This window comes from Tachypleus tridentatus, chromosome 2, assembly GCF_004210375.1.
Source record: "Tachypleus tridentatus isolate NWPU-2018 chromosome 2, ASM421037v1, whole genome shotgun sequence".
Lineage (NCBI taxonomy): Eukaryota > Metazoa > Arthropoda > Merostomata > Xiphosura > Limulidae > Tachypleus > Tachypleus tridentatus.
Window position 1 is genome coordinate 143,565,494 of NC_134826.1, and position 23,511 is coordinate 143,589,004.

The following is a 23,511-nucleotide window of genomic DNA, read 5'->3' on the forward strand; positions in this document are numbered from 1 at the left end:
AAACCAACATCCTTGCAGGCATGGAACGAGGTATCCATATATATCCTACTCACCGAGACTGAAACCACCTCAAGTCACTACCAATCTGTGACAATCACAAAACTCAACCACCTCAGAAGACATCTCACACCAATCTGTGACAGAGCACACAAGAAAGAAGAAACACCTCAGAAGACATGTCACTACCAATCCATATATATCCTACTCAACTTAAAGAGACTGAAACCACCTCAGAAGACATGTCACTACCAATCTGTGAACAGAGCACACATGAGAAAAGTAAAATAGTATCCATATATATCCTACTCAACTTAAAGAGACTGAAACCACCTCAGAAGACATCTCACTACCAATCTGTGAACAGAGCACACATGAGAAAAGTAAAATAGTATCCATATATATCCTACTCAACTTAAAGAGACTGAAACCACCTCAGAAGACATCTCACTACCAATCTGTGAACAGAGCACACATGAGAAAAGTAAAATAGTAGTATCCATATATATATCCTACTCAACTAAAGAGACTGAAACCACCTCAGAAGACATCTCACTACCAATCTGTGAACAGAGCACACATGAGAAAAGTAAAATAGTGTCCATATATATCCTACTCAACTTAAAGAGACTGAAACCACCTCAAATGCAGTAATATCCTCAACATAAAAACATCAAGAGGTTGCACAGTAATATCCTCAACATAAAAACATCAAGAGGTTGCAGAAGAGGAAAAGTGAAGCTACCAACAAGTGTACTCACAGCAACTGGAGTAGTTCACTTGAGGCAAGTTGACTGAGGAACCAGGGGCGTCCTGAATACGAGTTAGGACTTATGTTGATTGGTTCAGCTCTAAATCCAAAATTCAACCACTGGAAACTGGCATTCAGGTGAAGGTAGAATGAAGGATTCCAATTGAAGGAGTGAACTGCATTTATGTTTGCATACTGCATGTGTGAATATATCAAGTCAGTTGGTTTGGTTTAGATCGAAATTTCCACCACCAAGAACTGATAATCATGTGGGTGTTGGATGAGGAATCCCAATTTTATGATGCCACACTTCAAAGTTACAACATCCCCTCAAACCCATGCAGAGATAAAGCATCCATTTGGAACACATCTTACCATTTACATCAGCAGAATACCTTTGTCCTACTCTCAACTGAATGTAGTCTTTATTGTTTATACTGCATATCACTCATTCAGAAGGATGCCACCATCCCAGCAGCTTGAAACTAGAAAGTGGTGAGGACTCTCCTATACCAATGGAAGAAATAGGGGTTCAAATAAAGTGGAGAGCTTGAAGAAACATTTACCATGGTAACCACAAAATCCTATTTTGAAAAGCACACAAAACCTGATTTATTCAATCTGAGGAATGGTAGGTATGGGTAGCAATCCCCTTCTGTTTTACTCATGAAATCCATGGAATACTATAGTCTAGAATAGTCACATGTATGAAGGTACTGTGGTTGGTTGGTTGATTGGTTGATTTAGTGTTTTATGGTACAAAACAGCTAGGTTATCTGTGCCAAACATCCGATAAAAAGGTAAAAATAAAGTAAATGTAGTAAAATTCATAAAAGGAAATGAAGGTAAAACAAAACAGCATTGAAAAACACAAAAAGCATAAAACCATTGTTGACATCTAGTCTACGATGTTAAGTGAGAAACCAGAGTAAGAGAAGTTGTAAGGACTTTCTGTAGCATAATGGTAATGATCATAACCTACCAGGAAGACTAACAGGTAAGTACAAGAACCACCGTCAGTCACCTGAAGTTGGCCTTTCCAGTCCTGGTTCTGGGTTATGTATCATTATGGCCAGTATCAAAAAGTAAAGTAATAAAATTGTTAAAAGACATGCAACAAAATTGTAATAATAACTCACCAGAATGACTAACGGATAGTTCAAACAGCAGCGTTAGTCACCTGAAGTTCGGCTTTCCAGTCCTGGCGTCAAGTTATTTAATGTTATGGCTATTTTCCAATTTCAAATTGAACTAGAGAAATTGAGACTTTTAAAAGGGAACCACAATAAAAAAGATATAATGAGTAATTATAAAACACTTAAATGACATTAAAAAGATTAATGGCTGTTAAAAAACTAAAAACATTATCAAGATGGACAGTGTCACTGTCACCAATAACACTGGCTAATGTTATGAGCAAACTTTGGGACAGAACATGTTTAAAATGATGCCATTGTTGAGAGTCATAACGACAGCAAGAAAGTAAAATGTGGCTTATTGTGGCTGAGTGTTACACAAACTACACATTGGTGCATCAGTTCCAGATGAAAGAAAACGATGAGTTAAAAAACTGTGACCAATGTGTAGTCTAGTTAGAACAACTTCCTCCTTCTGAACCTTACGGAAGCTAAACGGCCAAAGTCCAATGTACGGTTTTATTTTGAAAAGCTTGTTGTCGAGCTGCTCACTCCAAGTTGACTGCATGCTGGGACGGAGCTGAGCCTTGAATACAGGACCATAGTCCATGTATAGAATAGGCACAGTAATGATAGTGCCAAAGCAGATAGATTTAGTTGCCATGTCTGCAAGCTTGTTCCTGCGAATACCAACGTGATTTGGTATCCAGAAAAACTGGACAGAAGTAAATGTTAATGAGAAATGACCCAGTCAGTTTTGAATATCAGTGAAAACAGGGTGTGAACCAACGTGAACCGATTCCAGGGCCAGTAGAGAACTAAGCGAGTCAGTATAAATACTGCAGTTGAAGTACTGCTGAGCTTCAATATGATCCAGGGCGAGAGAAATGGTGTACAGTTCAGCAGTGAACACAGAAGCTGTAGAGGGGATTCTGTGCACAACCACTGAAACGTAACAAACCATGGCAGAGCCCACAGAGTTACCTGATTTGGAACCATACGTATAAACTGGAATGGAAAGATTGTTCAAAAGATGTTCAGTAAATAAAAGACAGTACTTCCAATCGGGAGTATCTGCCTTTCTCGGATGACTTAAAGAAAGGTCACATTTGGGGACTGTAATAAGCCATGGTGGGATGGGCTGATCAGTGGATTCTGCAATGTTATCCAAGGACAGACCAAATTCATCCAATTGAACCTGTATACGAAGGCCAAAAGGAGCAATAGCAGATCGTCTGTTCTGAAAAAGCATGGCCCATCGAGGAAGGAAAACACATCCTCAGGTGGGATGCTTTGGTAAGGAATGAAGTTTTGAAGAATTTAGTAAAGACAGTTGCAAACGGCAAATATGCAGAGAAGATTCATGAGATTCTACGATATAAACTCTGAACTGGGGAAGTGCAGAAAGCCCCAATGCAGAGTCGAAGTCCTTGATGATGAATGGGGCCCAGCATCTTTAAGGCTGAGGGTCTGGCAGAGCCATAGACCAGTGATCCATAGTTGAGTTTTGATCGAATAAGAGTACGATATATCTTTAACATAGAACATCAATCCGCTCCCCAACTGGTGGTAGAGAGAACACGGAGGTTGTTCAGTGCTCTTGTGCACTTGACCAGTAGCTGCTTCAAATGTGGTATAAAGGTCAGCTTACGGTCAAAGATAAGCCCCAAGAACTTGGTCTGAGGGACCACAGGCAGCAGAACTTCACAGATGTGGAGTTCAGGATCAGAGTGAATACCTCGTTGGTGGCTAAAGTGCATGCAAAGGGTTTTAGAGAGAGAGAAATTAAAGCCGTTCACCGTGGTCCACTTCAGTACACGATTGAGGGCAGTTTGTAGTTGGTGTTCAAAATATCTCATGTTCAACGACTGACACGAGATGAAAAGTCGCTGACATAGAGCCTGTTTGCAACAGTGAGAGGGAATTGTTCAGTGATGGCATTAATCTTTATACTGAAAAGTGTGACACTCAAAACACAGCCCTGAGAGACCCCAAGTTTCCGTAGAAAAGAACAGGAAAATGTTGAATCCACACGAACTTGAAATCTCCTGTCCGTTAAAAATTTTTTTTATAAAAATGGATAAATGGCCATGTAACCCATATATATGGATGTCTCGCAAAATGACATACCTCCATGTTGTGTCATAAGTCTTTTCAATGTCAAAGAATATTGATACAAGATGTTGTTTGAGTAAGGCTTCTCTGACTGACGTTTCAAGTCTAATTAGGTGGTCCATGATGGAGTGCTGTTGTTGGAACCCACACTAGGTGGGCAAGAGGATTCAAAGAACCAAACAAGACGAGTATTAACCATCCTCTCTAAGGTCTTAAAGAGACAGCTCATCAAAGCAATTGGACGGTAGTTTGAAGGAATCTTGTGATCTTTTCCAGGCTTAGAGAAAGGTAAGATAAGGGTGCCAGGCATCAGGAAAAACATTCTCCTGCCAGATCCAGTTAAAAACAATTAGAAGAATATAGAGAAAGGTAAGATAATAGCCTGGTGCCAGGCATCAGGAAAAACATTCTCCTGCCAGATCCAGTTAAAAACAATTAGAAGAATAGCAAGAGAAGCAGGAGAGAGATAGCACAGCATGTCATAGTGTACATCATCAGGTCCAACAGATGTACTGCTAGACTGATGAAGGGCCATTTTCAGTTCCACCAGTGTAAAGAAACAATTATAGTCAAAAAGACAGTCAGTATGAAAGGAAAGAGGTAAACGCTCTGCCCGAGTCTTGATGGCCATAAAGGTGGAGGAACAAGCAGAAGTGCTATATACCTAGCAAAAGCTTTCACCTAGAGTATTGGCAATGCTCCAGACATCAGCTACTTCTTGGCCATCAGAGAGTAAAATTGAGAGGGGGCAGAATTGTAGTGCCCACTGACCTTCCGAACCCTGTCCCATAAGATCTAGGAATGGTGGTAGAAGATAAGCCGGTTGTGAACTTAATCCAAGATTCCTTCTGGCTTTGATGTCTAACTCACCAAGCATGTGCACGGGCCCACTGGAAAGCGATGTGGTTTGAAAGTGTGGGATATCTATGGAAAGTATCCCAAGCCCATTTTTGAGCCTTCCATGCCATGTGGCAGGCAGAATTCTACCACGGATGAGGATATAGTGGAAAACATGTTGAAGTTTTAGGAATATATTGAGCAGCTGCTTGTATAATACAGTCAGTTACTGTTGCCACACAGTCGTCTACTGATGGTTGACAGACGATGACAGGATCAAATTCTGCAAGAGTAGTGAAAGTGGACCAGTCTGCCTGATCCAGCTTCAACCGGGGCACTCGGGTAGGGTGGCATCAACCACGGCTAGTCTCTCTCATAAGTAAAGGAAAATTATCACTGCCTCGTGGATTATTGTCAACCCTCCATGAAAAATGGGAAAATAATGAAGGGGAGCAAACCAAAAAATCAATAGCAGTGAAGGACTGACTAGGTGTGTGAAAATAAGTAAAAGAACCAGTATTGAAAAGAGAAAGATTATGATCAAAGAGCATATGCTCTACAGAGCAACCCCTTCTATCAATAACAGCACATCCCCAGAGGGGATGATGTCCATTAAAGTCCGTCAGGATTAGAGAGACGGCAACTGTTCAACGAGACCATCAAGGTCTGATTATCATATGTCTCTCCAGGGGACAGGTAGAGAGAACAAACAGTGATGGTATGGTTCAAGAAAACACAGAGGGCTACGACCTCCAAGGATGTGTTGAGTGACAAAGACAGGATGGGCACATGCTGATCAACCAATAGTGCCACCCTTCCATGTACTTGTCCATCACAGAGTCGTTCATTTCTGTACAGAGAAAACTGCCAAAAGGTGACTGTATTGGCAGGTTTTAAAATATGTTTCCTATAAGGAAAGACATACAGGATAGTAGGAAACAATCAGTGTTTTGAATATCATCCAGATTAGAACATAAACCTCGACATTGTATCAAGGTGGCCATTTTTAATGATGCGTAGGCGAATTGGCTGGAGAACCCTTCTGTTTATGATCACGTCTTTTTTCCTTACTGTTCTTATTCGGGAGAGGTCTATCACACTCCACGAATCCTGCCCTAGGTCAATTTGGCAGGTCTTTGTTGTTGGAAGGGGATTCCAGTGACTGAGGACGTAAACAAATGATTGTTTTGCAACTTGGGGTGGGAGAAAAAGATATATCTGAAGAAATGCCTGTACCTGGTACAAAAGGATGCAGATCTTGGGGTTTGTTGGACTGTATGGGAGGAACAGAGATGGGTGTAGAAGTTGATTCATCAACTTTTTAAACCATGGACGTCAAAAGGCTTTTCATTTTTTTGAGAACAATTCTCTTAGAGGCACAGAGAGATCTGTCTGCACTCCCACTGTAGTGGTGGAATGAAGTGCAGCAGCATATGTCCAAGATGAAGTGGTGGATAGCAATTTCCAGCCTCAGGATAAGCAATGTTATGAGTCATTTTCAAACACTGCACCTCTTTTTCCTCCAACCATTTAGGGCAAGTACAAAAGTAGGAAGGGTGAGAACCATTGCAGTTGATACAATGTGGGTCAGTTTCACACTCATAGGTATCGTGGTCCTTGCCACCACAACAAGCACATGTCAGGGAACCACGACATGACGTCTTTGAGTGGCCGAACCTCTGATATTGGAAACATCGGAGAGGGTTTGGAATGTGTGGCCATACCTTGCAATTTAGATAGCCTGCCTTGATGATGGTAGGTGCATGTGGTGATGTAAATGTCAAAACGAGGGTATTTGTTGGCAGTGTAACTCCATCTTTGCGAGTGGAGATGCTCCTCACTGCAGAAACTCCTTGAGTGGAGAAACTACTTAGAAACTCTGACTCGGGGATACTCTTGAAATCCCTCTCAACAGTAACTCCTTGTGATGAATTCAAAGTAGTATGAGGTGCAACCTCAATAAATCCATCCCCAATTGCCCTTGAATTCAAGAGGAGTTCACTGTGTTGAGATGTGGATGTTTCAACCAAAATGTCTCCAGATCGAAGCTTCTTTACTGACTTTGAAGAGCCAGTAAGTCCCTCCAGTCCCTTCTGAATGAAAAAAGGGTGACATTGACGTTAAAGGTTTTTCTGAAAGAGAATGTAGGATGAGAAAATGGGGTATGTGTGTTACAGATGTTGAAGATTGCTGATCACAGTCTTCAAGACGTGATCATTTACCTATTGACTGTGTTTCACTATTTTATTTAAATTTTGTGTTGGAGGATCCACAGGAAAAAAAGAAAATTTCGGTGCTCACTGACCTCACCCAACCTGGAACCCTACGAGGGATTCACTACAATGTCATGCAAGGACACTGCAGCAATGCCAGGGTTTCATGAGCACTATACCCAAACACCAGCATCAGACACAATGTCCACAACACCTATTGAGAACGTCCAACACTAGTACTTGGTTGACTCTAGCTCAAGTGGACCAGCTGACTGACCCAAGGGGGACCACCCAAAGGCTGCCCATCTACAGGAATTCAAGGCCAAAGTGGTGTATTAGGGTTAAACCCCTCAACCACCAGGATCCTCTCCTCCCCTTCACAGGTCGCCATACATGGCAAACACACGGGTGGATGTTTAGATCCCAGAGAAGGTAACCAGAAAAAACAGAATCTTCCCTGGAAGGTCCCCTCACCACGTACAGGAATCCACACCGAGGGGAAAGGTATTGTAAGGAATAACCTATGAACAATTTTAGGAAACATTCCATCTGTAGTTTACATGATTGTAATGAGGAGTGTGCATTTTGTGGTCATGAAAAATATGCAAGTGAACTTAACATGGCCTTACAGTGCACATTTTAATACTATTATAAGTGACTGAAGTATACTTAGACACCAATTATAACCAATTAGCAGGGTCTTAGTCAAAACATGTGACAAGCCCCTGCAAAATAATATACATAAAAAAAAAAGAAAACTTACCCAGTTACAGTCTCACCAAAGAGTGAAGGATGATGACAGGTGGATGATGGTATCTTCAATGAGAAAGAACTAACTACCAAAAGCAAATAATGGAAGATGAATGATGACACACAGTCCCTGTGTTCAACAGATGAAGTACCACCAAAAGACAATGGGGTTTTGATTATGTAAAAGGTAAGGTGCAGAATGAACACACCAGGAATTATTACAGGAAGAGAAAGACAGGGAATAAAAGGACAATCAAATTATGAGCCAAACTTAATGGGCAGTGGAAAAAGAATCATGACAGAGGAATAGTGAAAGGGGATGAAACTTGAGGAAGTTGAGTCATCAACATAAACAAAACCTTGAAACCAATGAAGCAACCAAGAGAACATACATGACCTGGAAGATCATCCAGATCCAACTAATAATAATGGAAGATAGCAAGAAATTCAAATGATGAACTAATATTTAATATGAGCCCCTAATTTGTTGGTTAGTAAAATGGATTCAGAAAAAAAAAAGAATATATCAAGCCAAAATATTTGAAAAAAAAACAAAAAACAGACCCATGCTGATAAGAAAGGATCAATTAGAAAGACTTGACCCAGGGTGACATGGATGAACAGAATCACATTGGGAAGAATACCCCCAGCTTTAAGATTCCATACAAACAAAGATATTATGAAGATGTAAAAAAGATAAACAATAATGACAATTAAATATATGTAATATTGTAAAATTAAGAAAGTATTAGCAATAATATATGCATGGGGATGTGATATTTTGAACAAAAACAATATAATTAACAGGTATTCTTACAATAACAAAGATATAAGTTAAGTCTGATCTAATCTTATAGGACAAAAAATAATCATCTAATTTCAAATCTCAACTCATTATTGAGCCCAAATAACTGCAGATAATAACACAAAGAGTGAAAATATTCAAAAACTCCAACAGTTTAACACATCTTTCCAAAGTCAATGAACCATATTTCTAAACGTGTAGGTCTTCAAACTCGAATTCAGGCCCGACCAAGGTCAGCTCATTGGATGATCAATCTCATGATGAAACAAAATTTATAATATACCAGTTGAGAAGCGCCACCTGAAACCAGTGTAAATGTGCTGATAGAAGATATTACTTACAAATAGGTAACTTATAATTCAGAACTTAAACTGAAAAATCAAACACAACCATGACAGCAGAAGGAATTACAAAGTAGGGATAAAAAAAATTGTAATGAAGTTCTAAGTTCTGTAACTTGATACATTACAAACACTGCCATACAAAAGTAGAATAGCACACATGGGAATGTGGGACTATTACTGAAGGAAGTGGAAGACTTGTGGGATGTGTGAAAAAAAGGAAATAAAGGGCAGCACTGACAATGAATATCTAAGTATGTGAGTAGAAGTAACTACCTTGTTAGAAACTAGAATTTTTAATATAAAAATTTGGAAAAGTAGATAATACCATTTTTTTAACAGCTATATGTCTGCAATATAGAATATTCAAATCAAGTAGGAAATATCATTACACACCTACATCAAAACATGCTGCAGTTTAAAATGTCCACAAAATACACAATTTGTTTTATTGGATAGTTTTAAGGACTTGCAAGCCATGTTTCTTAGTGTATGACTGAAATATTATTGTTTCAGTTAATTCAGATCAGTATTGTTTAACACCTGGAAAGTTAAGCCTTTCTGATTAACACTCCTACGAAAAGATGTTTCTAGTCCTGATTTCTCCAAGCCCGTTCCCCTGGCTGTGGTTTCGCTAGATAGTAGATAGGGACAGTGGGAATCTCGTTAATCCATTCATTAATGGATTTAAATGCAATTTCATTTAAATACAAAATTATTAGCCTAATATTAATAACCTTTCAAGTTGCTCTGGGGCCTATTAGGCCCCACTTTTCGTAGGAGTGTTAAGCTAAACATATGGTTTTAATTACTTTAAGTTCTTATTATACACCTGGATGAAAACTAATAATGAACAAACACAGTAGCACAGAACACAAGTTTCATTTATTAGCATGTTCAAAAAGTTATTCAAAGCATAAGTGTTAGAATGATGGTTTATCTTTCTATGTAATTAGGCCTGCACTAAACACTTGTGATGCTTAACACATTCTTAGCTCTCTTATACAGAGGTGACTTTTGAATAACATTCTATTTACTAATAAGACTATACAACACAAATTTTGTTCCTGGATAGTATGCGTTACTTCTTAATTGCTTGTGTTGTAAAAGTACAGAAAATGGCCATTATTCCCTTCAAACTTTGTTTCTGTGATCTGGATAATGAAATTTAGAAATTAACCTATTTTCTATGTAAAACCGGGCAAATTTGTACATTTTCATTTACATAAGGTCTGAATAAAATGACATATGATTCAAGATTTACATGTATTTATACTAAAGTCATACAAAAATGTTTAGAAGTTTTTCAAGATTTGCGACCATAATGTAAATCACTTTCATATATCAGCTCCCAAATATAGTCTCCCATCATGTTTTTGTTATACACTTCCAGGTCACAAAAGCAAAGTTTGAAGAGAAAAATAGGTCTTTTCCATTTACTTTAGACGTAAGCAATTAGGAAATAACACTTTCTGTCCAGGAACAAGAAAAAGTAAAAATTATGTTACGTAGTGTAATATACATCCATGATTCTGATGTAGATCCAGGGTAATAGAGAATAAGAACAACAGATACTAAAGCACACACCTTTTCCACTTCTGCTCGAGGCAAGTTAACATCACTTTCAGTCTTCGAGTAACTTTCATGAGACTTTTCTGCTTCTCGGAATGCTTTCTCATAAGCCTTTTTATCCTGCGCATTAAATCAGTGATAAAATAATTAACACATTTTTTATTTTTAAACCATATATAAAAGCGAAACAACTTTTGAACAGAAAAAAGCAAAACAAACCTGACTAGTATATAAACAATTACTGTCACAAATTGAAGTTTTTACGTTATGAGTGTTAAATATTTTGTATTCACTGGGTGATAATACCCTAAATTCAAATTACCTATTCCTCGCAGAATATTTTACCCCGATGTTTGAATTAAAACTAAAACACAGAAAATTAAACGTGGAAAAAATATTTTTATACCTTTGCAGGCGCCATCTACAGGTATGTGAGCAAGGTTCAAAGTTATGTTAGTCAAAAGACAAGCATAATCATTTACAATTTCTCTGACCACTTTTGGTGGTAAAACTAAATGTATGATTAAGCTGGTATCAAACTTCCAGAATAAAAACACAAAACTTAATTTGGCACTTAAATCAATAAACTAAAATGTGATTTAATCTCATGAAGTCAAAGGCAGTATGGTAATTAGTTTATAACTGATATATGAATTTAAATCTATATGACATGCAGATTAAATAAGAGCTAAAAGAGCCAACATTTTTGTGTTTATAATAATTTATATTTTTCTCTAAAAAGCAAAACCTCATGAGCAATTAAAGCCCTCTAGTGACTAACAATGTAAACTAGAGAATCCTCAATACCCTCATGCTTGGAATTCTTTTAAGCAGGATTACAGTAAATCAATTTACAAAACCTTTTTTTTTTGTCATTTTTATTAGCTATATTTTTGTGTGCCAGCAGTACAATACCAAACATGGGGTGCACATATAACCAATATGATTTGATTTTTCATCAGGAACTCTACCAGCCTACCCTCAAATTAAAATTCTTTCAAGCAAGGTTGGAGTATGTGAATCTACGAGACCCTGGACACAGTTAAACAATTTATTAACAGGGTTTGACCTCCTGAGTCTGAAACTGTAATAAAATACCAAATCAATGAACAGATGATGGAACTATGAGTTAAAAGTTTGAACTTGTAAAACCTAAGACCATTCTATGAACCACTAATGCCACAGCTAAAGAAAAAAGGTTATTACATACGTAGTGATAGGCTAAATTAACTGACAAAAATGGTATGTAATCCTAAACAACATAACTTCATTATTCAAATGTGTTTACTATTTACACAGTACATAATATCAACCATTTAATCAAAGTTTGAAACCACATGCTTGCTACTTATCTGGTTACTAGGACTAATTATTATATAACATAGAAAAGTCAATATATATTTTGTACTACTTTTATACCTTGCAGCATTCTCGAATATACAGTTATTTGTGTTCTTGAAGCTTAGCAATCAACAGTCTACTTCAGTAGTGAATTCCATACAATACCAGTAGTAGTGGTAATATTTGACAAATGCCACTTCTGCAAATAGTTCCTTCTTTGTTGTAGATTACGGCATTCAGAAGCAGTTAGTTACTAAATAACATACTATAAATCATTCTGTATGTGTGAAACAATTGCTCTAATTTCACTATCACTGGTATTTGTACACAGAATGAATGGATAGTCTTGAAGAAAATTAGCCAGTAACAATGCTTCACTCAGAGCATGCTTCAAGAACTTGAACATGTCTTTAGATTTTTGCATCTACATAAAATGTATCAGCTTCAATCAATACAGAAAGTAATACAGGTATCTTGAAGAACTTGGCCCAAAACTGTCAATAATATCACACAAAGTTTATGAAACTGTGAACTTTTCATCTGGTTTCACACTGGGGCCAACCCTTGACAAATACAATTTTCATGAAATAACTGGACATTCTGATCATAACTAAAATATGATAGAGAAACTTTATCTCCACGTGTACCTTAATGGTTTCAATTTCAAACCTGCCTTTCGATGAACTGAAGAACTACTCTCAGGTTCTCATTTGCACTTGAAATGTGTGACCAAAGACAAAAGTGTCTCCAACATACATGAAGTTGCATTATCCCATCTTTTAATATTTGATGGAGTTTAGTGTTCCTTGGTGACATCCTTGATGCTTTAAGTAGGAAGACTCTGTGGTAGTTACTTAACTGAGCATTTGTTGTCAAAACCTAACCATCTGTTTCCACAAACATAACAACAGTGTCCCTGAACCAATTCACTGATCTTAGGTCATCAAAATAACCCTCAAGTAACTATTATACATTTTGCAACACTGCTCCTTTGTTCCTGAGCTAAAGACCATTCTAGCTGTGAGTTAAGTGGTCAAAGGTAGCGACTACTGTCACTGATACAACAACAGCACTTAGGCAGAAAACTGTGAATTTTTTATTCCGATTCTGTAATGGAAGTACATGATGACAGAATACAGCATACAACTGATTCCTATACATGTTCTACATTATGACCAAGTTCTTTTTAACAGATATGTATGCAGCTTCCTATCCTTGAGCTCAATCTGGTCTTGCATTGGATAGTTTTTCTGCAGAACTGCAGTTTATCTCTTGCAAAATAAAAATGGCTGACAATTTCTGCAGTCGGTCCATCTCTAAGATATCAATGCCTGAACAAGGACTACTTTTACTCAAGTGTGTAATGTTGTCAAGACACTCAGGGATGCACCTGACATCAATTTTGTCATTGTTTACCAGTATGAAATTTGTATTAAGTGATGAATCAGGAACATCTCCTTGAAGGGCACACCACACTGTAAGATTTAGGAAAATTCTGACATCTAAACCTTGCTTTAATGCGTTTTTGTTTATTAGCACATACTGTAAAGGTTCAATGAATTCACTAATATATTCATGTTTATACCACACTGTATTATATACATATACAGAAACAAAATGGATATTTAGGACTAGATGGTAAAAATAGTATTCAGTATATTATGATCATGAGTTTATCTACAAATAAAGTTAAGAACTTTTGGAAAAAAAAAAAAAATCAATGCATTTAACTATGAACAACCGAAAAAACCTTTAAACCTTCAAAAGGTGGTCAATACACATAATTGATTTTACAATTTATTATACAAATCTATATCCTCTGGTGAAAATTAATTTAACACAGTTTCAACAAGAAGAGTTGAGAGGTTTTTAACTAAGTCTTATAGTCACAGACACAAACCTACTAAAGTGATTAAACAATTAAGAAACTAACCACCAACTTCCATTCTGCACCACCTGGTGTTTAACTGTGCAAGGAACCTTAAACTCTCCCAATATTCAGGGCTATTTCAAAACATCCATGAACAATATTTTTCCCAGTCTAACACCCATAGCTTTAAGGTATTGACAGTTGTTTTTCTTACCTTTCCAAGCATTACGAAGGCATTCTGTAGTTGACCCTGGTGATACTGGCCTTCTCTGAGAAACTATAATATTTGATAGTTTCCTTAAATTTTTTATAACGATTATAAATATACCAAACTTTCAACAAAAATACTATAATTTGTACCTTAAAAAACAAAGAGCTGTTTGCATTTTTACAATATATATATTCAGAAGAGGGACAGATCTCTTTTGATTGGTAAGTGAGATTTATGGAATTCGTATAATCATTAACTATTGACCAAAACAAACTGTAAAAATCTGATCAAACAATTAGCACAGTAATTAGTTCCTCATTTAATATTCTGACATAATTAGGGCTATGCAGACACATAAAAAATAATACATATATACGGTGATTAGGATGCACTGATTTACCATTTAGGTATCGGTACTTCTATCCATAATCCCAATAATATCTGAAAATATCTGGCTAGCTTAAGCGATTAAGTTTAATCTTCTATATCCATATACTACCATAATGATGGAAAATATATATCTTTAGAAATATGTATACATAAACATTTTACTCAATACTATTAAAGAATCTACAACTGATAAACAAAATATAACTTATGAAATAAAACATTTGTACATTTTTCTATACAATACAATAACATACAATACATCAATTAACTAGATTTGTTTGCTTGTTATTAAGCACGTAGCTAAACACAAATTATTTGTGTTGTTCAATCCGTAAGCACTGAAATCTGATTGTTAGAATTAAAAACTCTTTAAGCTTACTGGTGTGCAATAGATTAAATACTTTAATATATTTTTGTATCTCATTACTACAAACAAAATAATCTATTTATGAAAATGTTACTCTTAATACATTGTTTATATTCTTATGACCAGTGAACTTGAAAACAATAGTATTTACTGGCTTTTGGTATGAACTTTGTTGTTGTTTATTTGAGGCAGTTGAGTTTTTTGGAAGCATTACCATTATAGTGGTGCAAATAACCAGTTCTACCTCTTCAATGGAGTATTTATAAAATAATCAGTGATATTAAAATATGAGTTACAATTAATTGAGACTAAGTTTAAGTCGTGTATTTTTCACGTTTCTGTGCTACACATTTATCCTTGAAAGTAAGTGTATATATATAGATAGATAGAAATTCCAAATAAACACAAGAAATTTGTGTTATTTCTATTTTAATTTATTCAAAAATAAAGAAAGATTGCTAGTCAACTATAATCAATAACTGATCAATTCTAGCAAACCAATCACAGATCTTAATATTTCAACTAACTTCCAACACTAAAAGATAAAGTGATAATTTACTGGTGTACTGTCTGGTTATGTTAATTTATGGTGTAAACTGTGACTGAAACATTCTTATTTCTCGAGAGAGGAACACAAACAAACCTTCTTTCGTTCATCTTTTAGTTCTTTTGTTAACTTGTGAGCTTCTTTTACAATATTAACCATTAACTTTTCAGAAGTGACTTCATGCTGGTAGGCCATTTCAGCAACTTCATTTAACATGCTAATGAAAGCTTGAGAGGATGAAAACCTAAAAACAAGAACAGGTTTAACTGCACCTTTTACTGAAAATACATGTGTTTGAACTTTATTATTAATACAAGCATAAACAAATGAGTGATTCACATTGCTTCACAATGATGGAAGTGCTTGGCTTTTCACTGCTAAAACATTAAACATTTTAATTACTAATTAAATAATAATTAAACTTGCAATGCAAACAACCTTTTTCTGTGTTGTGATTTTAAGAACATCCACAGTATTACTAGCAGGTAAAGCCATGCTGAAAAGTTTAGCTATAAATTAAAAAAATTTAAGAGAATTTAAAGTAAATGCCCCTCTGTCATCTCTTACCTTTCAAAAAATGTCTAATTATAAGTTTTAATTAATTGAAAAAAATTTGTGTAAAATAAAACTTCTACAAACATTAAGCATTTATATTCTCTTGATGTTCTCTTCAGGAGCTAAAAAGAATAAAACATTAGATAAAAATTAAATATTTTAAGGTGAAAGCAACACTTACTGACTGTCATCTTCACCTTTCTTTCTAGGTTGGTAACTCTTTACTAATCTCCTGGAAAGAAAGAAAAAGACAGTGTTGACAAATTGAAAATTACTCAACTGGCAATAGATTCAAAGCCAGTACATTCAATCAGTGTTGAGTCCCAGTGTTACACAACATCTGTGTGCTACTGCTGTTACTGAAATGTAAGCACCCATGAGAAGGCCAATCTTAAGCACAATTAAAACAGGTGACTCCCTGAAGTATCGTGCGGACAGCCAGGAAACATTTCTCCTTTCGATGCCATCCCTATATGCTCAGATCCGTGAAAATGTAAAAACCGAGCCCTTTGTTTTTTGAGATGCAAATTCACCTCCTAAGCTCTTACAAGATGCCATCCTCAACTGTTACCAATGGCAACTCATTTCATAACTTAATCACCCAGATACATGCTGGAAAAATACAAACTGTCTTAACAAAGCTTCAGTCTGCCTTTTTCAAATCTTAGCTTGTGTTCTCTTGTTTTAATGATTCTAGAATTCAACACAAAGGAATCAAAAGCTCCTATCACCTCCTAAGTAATCTTATAATAAACTTCATTGAGATTACCTTTTACCATCGTCTTCTCAAGACGGAATAAGAGATCATAACCTTTTCATTTCTAAACTCATCCTAGTATTTGTTTGTTTGTAATTAAGCAAAAAGCTATACAATGAGCTATCTCTGCCCACTAAAGGTATCTAAACCCAGTTTCTAGTGTTGCAAGTCTGCAGATGCACCACTGTGTCACTGGGGACTCATCCTAGCAACCCTTCCCTGAACACTTTCACATATCAACGTCCTTTCATAGGTAAGGAGATAAAAATTTTTTGAGGTCTTCCAACAGTGAAAATAAATTTCCAGTACTTACTTTACAGCCTCAAACTGGGAAACCAACAAAGCATTACTTCATTAGCTCAAGTGATTTATCAACAGTTATACACTAGGAGGCTTTTTTTAATTCAGTTCAGTTCTTGATCGGATAACCCTGTCATGTGGGGCCACATGCTTGTCAGGCCAGCATTGATCTCACATGGGAGTATTTAGCCTAAATGGGATCTTCAAACAGATAGAGCCTGATCTAAGTAATATATTAAAAATACAAATTTACAGAAAATTATCTACTGTCAAAGTTATTTAAAACTTTCTAACATACTTATAAATGCACACAAATGTGGTTTTATCAGAAAGCTGATTTATATAGATCTTTTGTTCAGTTGCATATAATAATGAATGAACATTTTAATTTTTAAGTGAAAATGCAACCAAGTTCCCAAAAGATTTAGAAAACTGGAATAAAATATTGGGATTAGTTTAGAAAGATAAGTTTATCACCATCCAGTTTTTTAATATAATTAATATACTGGAAGATATGAAAAGTAACATGATAAAACTACTGTTAAAATAAATGTAGGACCAAGAAATTGGCATCTGAGTATTGACAAAAAGCTGAAATGTTCGAATATAATTTTAATATTACTACTAACATATCATTTGACAGTTTAACTTGTGCAAAATACCATCTTTCTTTGTTAAATTAACCAGATTATTAATATTAACCATTTCTATGTCTGGTCTTTTTTTGGAAAAGAGCCAAAATAAAATGTGGTTTTACTTATTTCACTTTTTGATAGCCTTCACTTATATATTAATGAAATCAATGTTTTTTTATGATCAAGTATACTTAGAACTACACAAAATATATTAAATAAATAAATGTAGCATATCTATACTTACAAATGAAATACATTATTTCAGTGAAAATAAATGGAAGAATAGGAATGCTATTCACAAGTGTTTATGATGCATAATTTAGAATAAATCCAACAGAGAAGGCAATAACAGTATTTTAGTGCCATCTAGTGAGTATTTATCATAATACATGATGATATGCAAATGAATTTGAAAACATTAAAAACGCATGTTGAAAAACGGTTTGACAGAAGTAACTCATGCAAATGTTTTTTTGACACGAGCTATTCAAAGAAGGGATTAAACATCAAATACAAAAACTTAAAATTAAAAATAAATTACCAGTTTTTTCCACAAAACTTAACACTGAATATGGATAAATCATGACATCAGTGATAATATAGAATGAATTTATTAATAAGAAAAAATACGTCTACATGCAGCTACAGGAAAAAGCTTTAGATCCATTTCTAGTCGGATTTTTATTACCTTTTCTTGAAAGCAATGCTTTTCAAGAAACACATTGTACGTCGATGTTACAATGAAACCAAAATTATGATTAAACCGAAATAAATTTATATAACAGTTCTAAAATTAGGAACACCACACATACATGAAAGTACAAACCAACCTTAATTTATTGGCATAATCAGATTCAATAGAACACCTCTCTTTTACAAACTGTCCATACCTCTCCAACAACTCAATTCCTTGACTAGTGTGAGAATGAATACTGTCATAGCGATCCTAAAACAACAACAACATCAAATGAGCATAGACAACGCATATCGATTTAGATTGTAATTGATACTTGTATTAATTAATTAAAGTCAGCATTTTCCTCATCTAAAAATATAATTTCAATAGATACTCACTTCTGTACACATTTGAGCTATCTTCCTCACGAATCTGCCTTAGAGGGACTTGCATGCTGCTAGCCTTTAGGCAACTCCCATTTAAACTCAGGAGATTTTTCATGAATAGCACTTCTACTTAAGGAAATTATGCAGCAAAAGATCTACATCAATAGGATGGCAGCACACCTCCTTGTGCACTGACTATGCTTTTGCACTTGAGAATCTTTATTCTTTCATGAGATAAGGAATACTACGGTGCACTGTAAGTGGGAAGAAAGAGATAAAAGATATACGAAGTGGTGAATTTGTATAAGAAACAGGTTTTCTGGTAAGTAAAATGTTAAATTTCTAAGAGGATACACACACCTCTTTTACACAATAGAAATAGGATCCCACAATGAAGTGGTGCAGGGATCAGTACAAAGATTTACTTTGATGAGTCCCCTTCATGAAGCACTCAACAAAAACTGTGATGTGACATAGAGGTTCCACAGGGGAAGACCTGTGGAGACTGCATCTGATATCTTTCAGGGTAAACTCTTCACACCAAAGAAAGGGAGAATGAGGCAAATGAGTCCCATGTGTTGGAGAGATTAGTTGAATATGAACATGTTCATCTGAGTACTTGCACAGAAAGAACTGGGGAGCCAATATATATAGGAAGATTGGAGCACATTCATACTACACCTTGTGCCCACTTCAACTGTTATCAAACTATTATACCAACATCAGCTGCAGGAGGAAAGCACAGATTTATGCCTTAGTATGTGAGCGTGCCTCAACTTGACTGAACATACAAGAGATTCAGGATGATGCACGGTTGTCAGAGCATGCTCATCTCAACTCAACTAAACAGGAGACGACTGCAAGGGGAGAGCATGTGTGTGAAGAGTACAGTTTAATGGCATGAACTCATCTATCTCATCTGTACTGAACAGATGCAGACTGCAAGAGGAGGAGCACAGCATCATATGATGTGCTTAACTCTACTGTGTAGATTAAGGGAAGAAGTGATGAGCTATAACCGTACAAGGGTGAAGTAATCTGCACTACATTAACAGTGTCAACACTGTTCCAGTTCCCACTGATTGACACCCCTTGTTCTAGCTCCAGCAACTAGGAACTGGTAAGTGGCAAGAGTCTTCCCTGTTCCATTCAAATGAAAAATGGGAAGAGTACTTTGCAGTTTGGGAGTCCCAGATCCCCATTGGTCCTGGTACCACTGTAGAAAGTATAACTGGTGACCTTGTATCCATAGTGAGCTAGGGAAACAGAGTACTCTTTGGTGCTTCCTTTTTCCATGATAGTCCATGGAGCAGGTGTGGTCTGGATCAGACAATAATCAGGTATGCAAATACACTATAAGGATACCCTAAGTGGCCTTGAAGAATACCCCATCTCAACGATTGGCATATGTGAACCCAGGGTGAATGGTATGAGCATTTTCATTATTCTTGCTAGACAAAGAATTTTGGAAAATACAAATATTTTGGAAGGCACCATCAGCCAGCTGGCAGGATGTTTCACACAAAAGAAACAGGAAACAAACCAGTCTAAGAACTGTGGGATGGTGAATGGAAACAAGCAATGACCTTCAGAAGACAAGAGAGGCAGATATTGAATATATTAAGCAATGAAGGTGTGAGATAGTCCATATGTCAGCTTAAAGGATCTTGTCCAGTGGCTGTTGGAAACCAACCACAAGTGAACGAGCAAAGTTATGAACCTAATGAACTGAAATGTGGAATAGTCTGCAAGTATCGACCACCAATGAGAAGCAGACCAACTACAGGAACTGACAGAAGCCATATAATTGAGAGATACAAGTAGCAGCAAACATCATAAACAATTCATCATAGAGGTGTGAAATAGAAAGAAACAAGGAAAGAAGCAGTCTCCTTCACAAGTGGCTTAAGTCTTAAGATAGTAATGACCAGTGAGGATGATAAAGAAAATTATATGAATAATGGAAAGGAATTCAGGAAGGCTTCATAACATAGATACTTGAATGATGGCAATCCTAAGTGAGAATTAAAAGAAAATAATTCTTAAAAGAAAGGTGATATAAATTGTAAGTTACCTTCAACTCAAAAGGGGCACAGGTAAGAGAATGCAGAATCACATGATGCCCAATCTGTTAATGGAAAGAGGGTGAGTAGGTCTATGGATAGGGAAGGACCAGAACAAGATGGAAAGGACTAGGGAATAAAACACCTTAAAATATTGAGAAAGGTAAAATGTTGCAATAAAAGCAGTTCAATAACAAGTAATGATGGAGTCAGCTGATCTACTGTTGAACAGCCAGATAAAAGACAGCTGATGGTAGAATTGTCAAGAGGAATGTGGTGAGAGATAAATTTGAAAGATAAAAGGAAAGAAAAAAGGCTACCAAAGTAGAAAGTCCAGTTCAATGGGTAATAGAGAAGAGAAACCCTCAATGTGAAGATGGAGAAACAAGGTTCCATGATGTAACACTGATGATATGTGAGGTTAAATCAAGAGAGAGAACAGTTGACAGGGAAAAATGAAACTGGCTTATCAGATTGTTCAGAAGGAAGAAGAACCAGCATTGAGTCAGCCAGAGATATATCACCAAGAGAACACAACAAGGCTTGTCTGAAATCAAGTACAGGATTCGAGGTGAAAGATGGAGAGGTTGGGTGAGCATAATGGAAAGGATAAGATTATCCAGGCTAAAATCATCAATGAGTGGAGTCTATAAGAAAGAGTACTTCTAATGTGAAGAGACAATTCGTTTGGCAGAGCACAGTTTAGTCAAGAGAGGACATTTTCAATCAGGTTCATAACACCTAGTACACAGTCAGTGATGAGATGAGCCCAATAAAGAAGGTCCATGGTTTGAAAGCAAGAGAGCCTTGATTGGATTCTCCCTTGGCAGTTGATACATGAAAAACCAAGAAGTCATCAGAGTGGATCATATCATAATAAAATAACCTGTGATGAGGAGTAACAAATGAAAGCATGCCTAACAACCTGCCAATAGTGCAAGTGCATTGATGTGGACAGAAAACATCCTGGGTCCGTGTGTCAAATGTGAAATTCTCAGTTAGATATTCTCCCCAATCAGAGGTGGAGATCCGAGTTGAGTGGAGGTAATGGGACAAAGATCAAAATGTTGGATTGTTCCAGCCACTAGTACAAATCTGTGGGTAGAGAAGGGTGCAAATGAACTACTGAGGTCAAAGTTTCCCACAAGAGTTCCTCTGGTCACTCTAAAACTAACAGGTGCATACTTGTGTGACCCAAAGGGAAAAACAGTTTTAATGAAGTCACAGTTTCCAAACAATAAAACCTCTCACTAAGTATGAGCAAGACAGGCATGAATCCTGGTGACCAGCAGTTCCATAGCTTGCAGGCAGATAGAAGAAAGCTACGCTTAGCTGAGAAATGATTTTAAAAAATACTAACATCATGTCAGTCTTTGTTTTGGTACATGAAATGTCTTCAGAGTAAGGGTAGCATACACACGTATCACATCCCAGGAGTTCCAACAATGCTTAGACTGTAATTCATAAATGTAACAAAATAACACCTCTCAAATTCAGCCTAAATTTTTAATTCTTTGCTACTAATGCAATACAAGCAACCTCATGCTTTAATAAAATGCAAAATAAAAAGTGCTAGTCAGTTGAATACATGAGAAACAAAAAACAGTGTTTGATAAAAACAAAGAAAGCAAGCCCATCTTTACATATCATATAATTATAAACCACAAAAATTCAAACTTCCCTTTTGAAACAGTACATTTCCCTTATCAAGCTGATCATTATTTTAAAAAAAATCCATGTTAACTCATCTCTTGTTTTCCTAAACACCATAGTGCAATATACCAAATCTCCCCTCACAATTCAAATTATTTTAATTAACTATCATATTAATAACTACAGTGATTGTGACATATACTTTTTAAAAAAGCTAAAAAGGAATGTCTGGTTTAATGATGTACTTATATAAAGTTTGAAAATTGGGACTTACATCAATTATCATGAGAAACAAATACTGTTTGAAAATACAAATCTTAAAATATTCTATTAAAACTGTTTCTTTGTTAGTTGTCAACATATGGAGTGATACATCTGATGATGTGGTGTTGTTAACGTAGGGAGTGGTACACCTGATGATGTGGTGTTATCAACGTAGGGAGTGGTACACCTGATGATGTTGTGTTATCAACATAGGGAGTGGTACGCCTGATGATGTGGTGTTATCAACATAGACAGTGATACACCTGATGATGTGGTGTTGTCAACGTGTTATCAACCTGACAGTGATACACCCTGATGATGTGGTGTTATCAACATAGTCACCTGATGATGTGGTGTTGTCAATGTAGAGAGTGGCACATCTGATGATGTGGTGTTGTCAATGTAGGGAAGGTACACCTGATGATGCAGTGTTGTCAATGTAGAGAGTGATACACCCAATGATGTGGCATTATCAATGTAGAGAGTGGCACATCTGATGATGTGGTGTTGTCAACGTAGACAGTGATACACCTGATGATGTGGTGTTATCAACGTAGGATGATACACCTGATGATGTGGTGTTATCAACGTAGGGAGTGGTACACCTGATGATGTGGTGTTATCAACATAGACAGTGATACACCTGATGATGTGGTGTTGTCAATGTAGAGAGTGGCACACCTGATGATGTGGTGTTATCAATGTAGGGAAGGTACACCTGATGATGCAGTGTTGTCAATGTAGAGAGTGACACATCCAATGATGTGGCATTATCAACGTAGGGAGTGGTACACCTGATGATGTGGTGTTATCAACGTAGACAGTGATACACCTGATGATGTGGTGTTGTCAACGTAGAGAGTGGCACACCTGATGATGTGGTGTTGTCAATGTAGAGAGTGGCACATCTGATGATGTGGTGTTGTCAATGTAGGGAAGGTACACCTGATGATGCAGTGTTGTCAATGTAGAGAGTGAT

At 36.4% G+C, this 23,511-nt stretch overlaps 1 protein-coding gene across 6 annotated transcripts in view; it reads right to left on the bottom strand.

Moving 5' to 3' along the window:
• The window catches only part of LOC143245274 (formin-binding protein 1 homolog), a 52,883-nt gene that overhangs the window by 24,630 nt on the left and 4,742 nt on the right, over nt 1–23,511 (bottom strand). For 3 of the 6 annotated variants that reach the window (XM_076491437.1, XM_076491432.1, XM_076491434.1), the window contains exons 2-6: nt 18,321–18,436; nt 15,980–16,030; nt 15,340–15,487; nt 13,943–14,005; nt 10,521–10,637 (exon numbers count right to left, since the gene is read on the bottom strand). In XM_076491437.1, the coding sequence (XP_076347552.1) occupies nt 10,521–10,637; nt 13,943–14,005; nt 15,340–15,487; nt 15,980–16,030; nt 18,321–18,436 (495 nt within the window). Of the gene's footprint in view, nt 1–10,520; nt 10,638–13,942; nt 14,006–15,339; nt 15,488–15,979; nt 16,031–18,320; nt 18,437–18,564; nt 19,060–23,511 lie in introns of those variants that run through there. The other 3 variants (XM_076491433.1, XM_076491435.1, XM_076491436.1) reach the window with 2 other exon arrangements.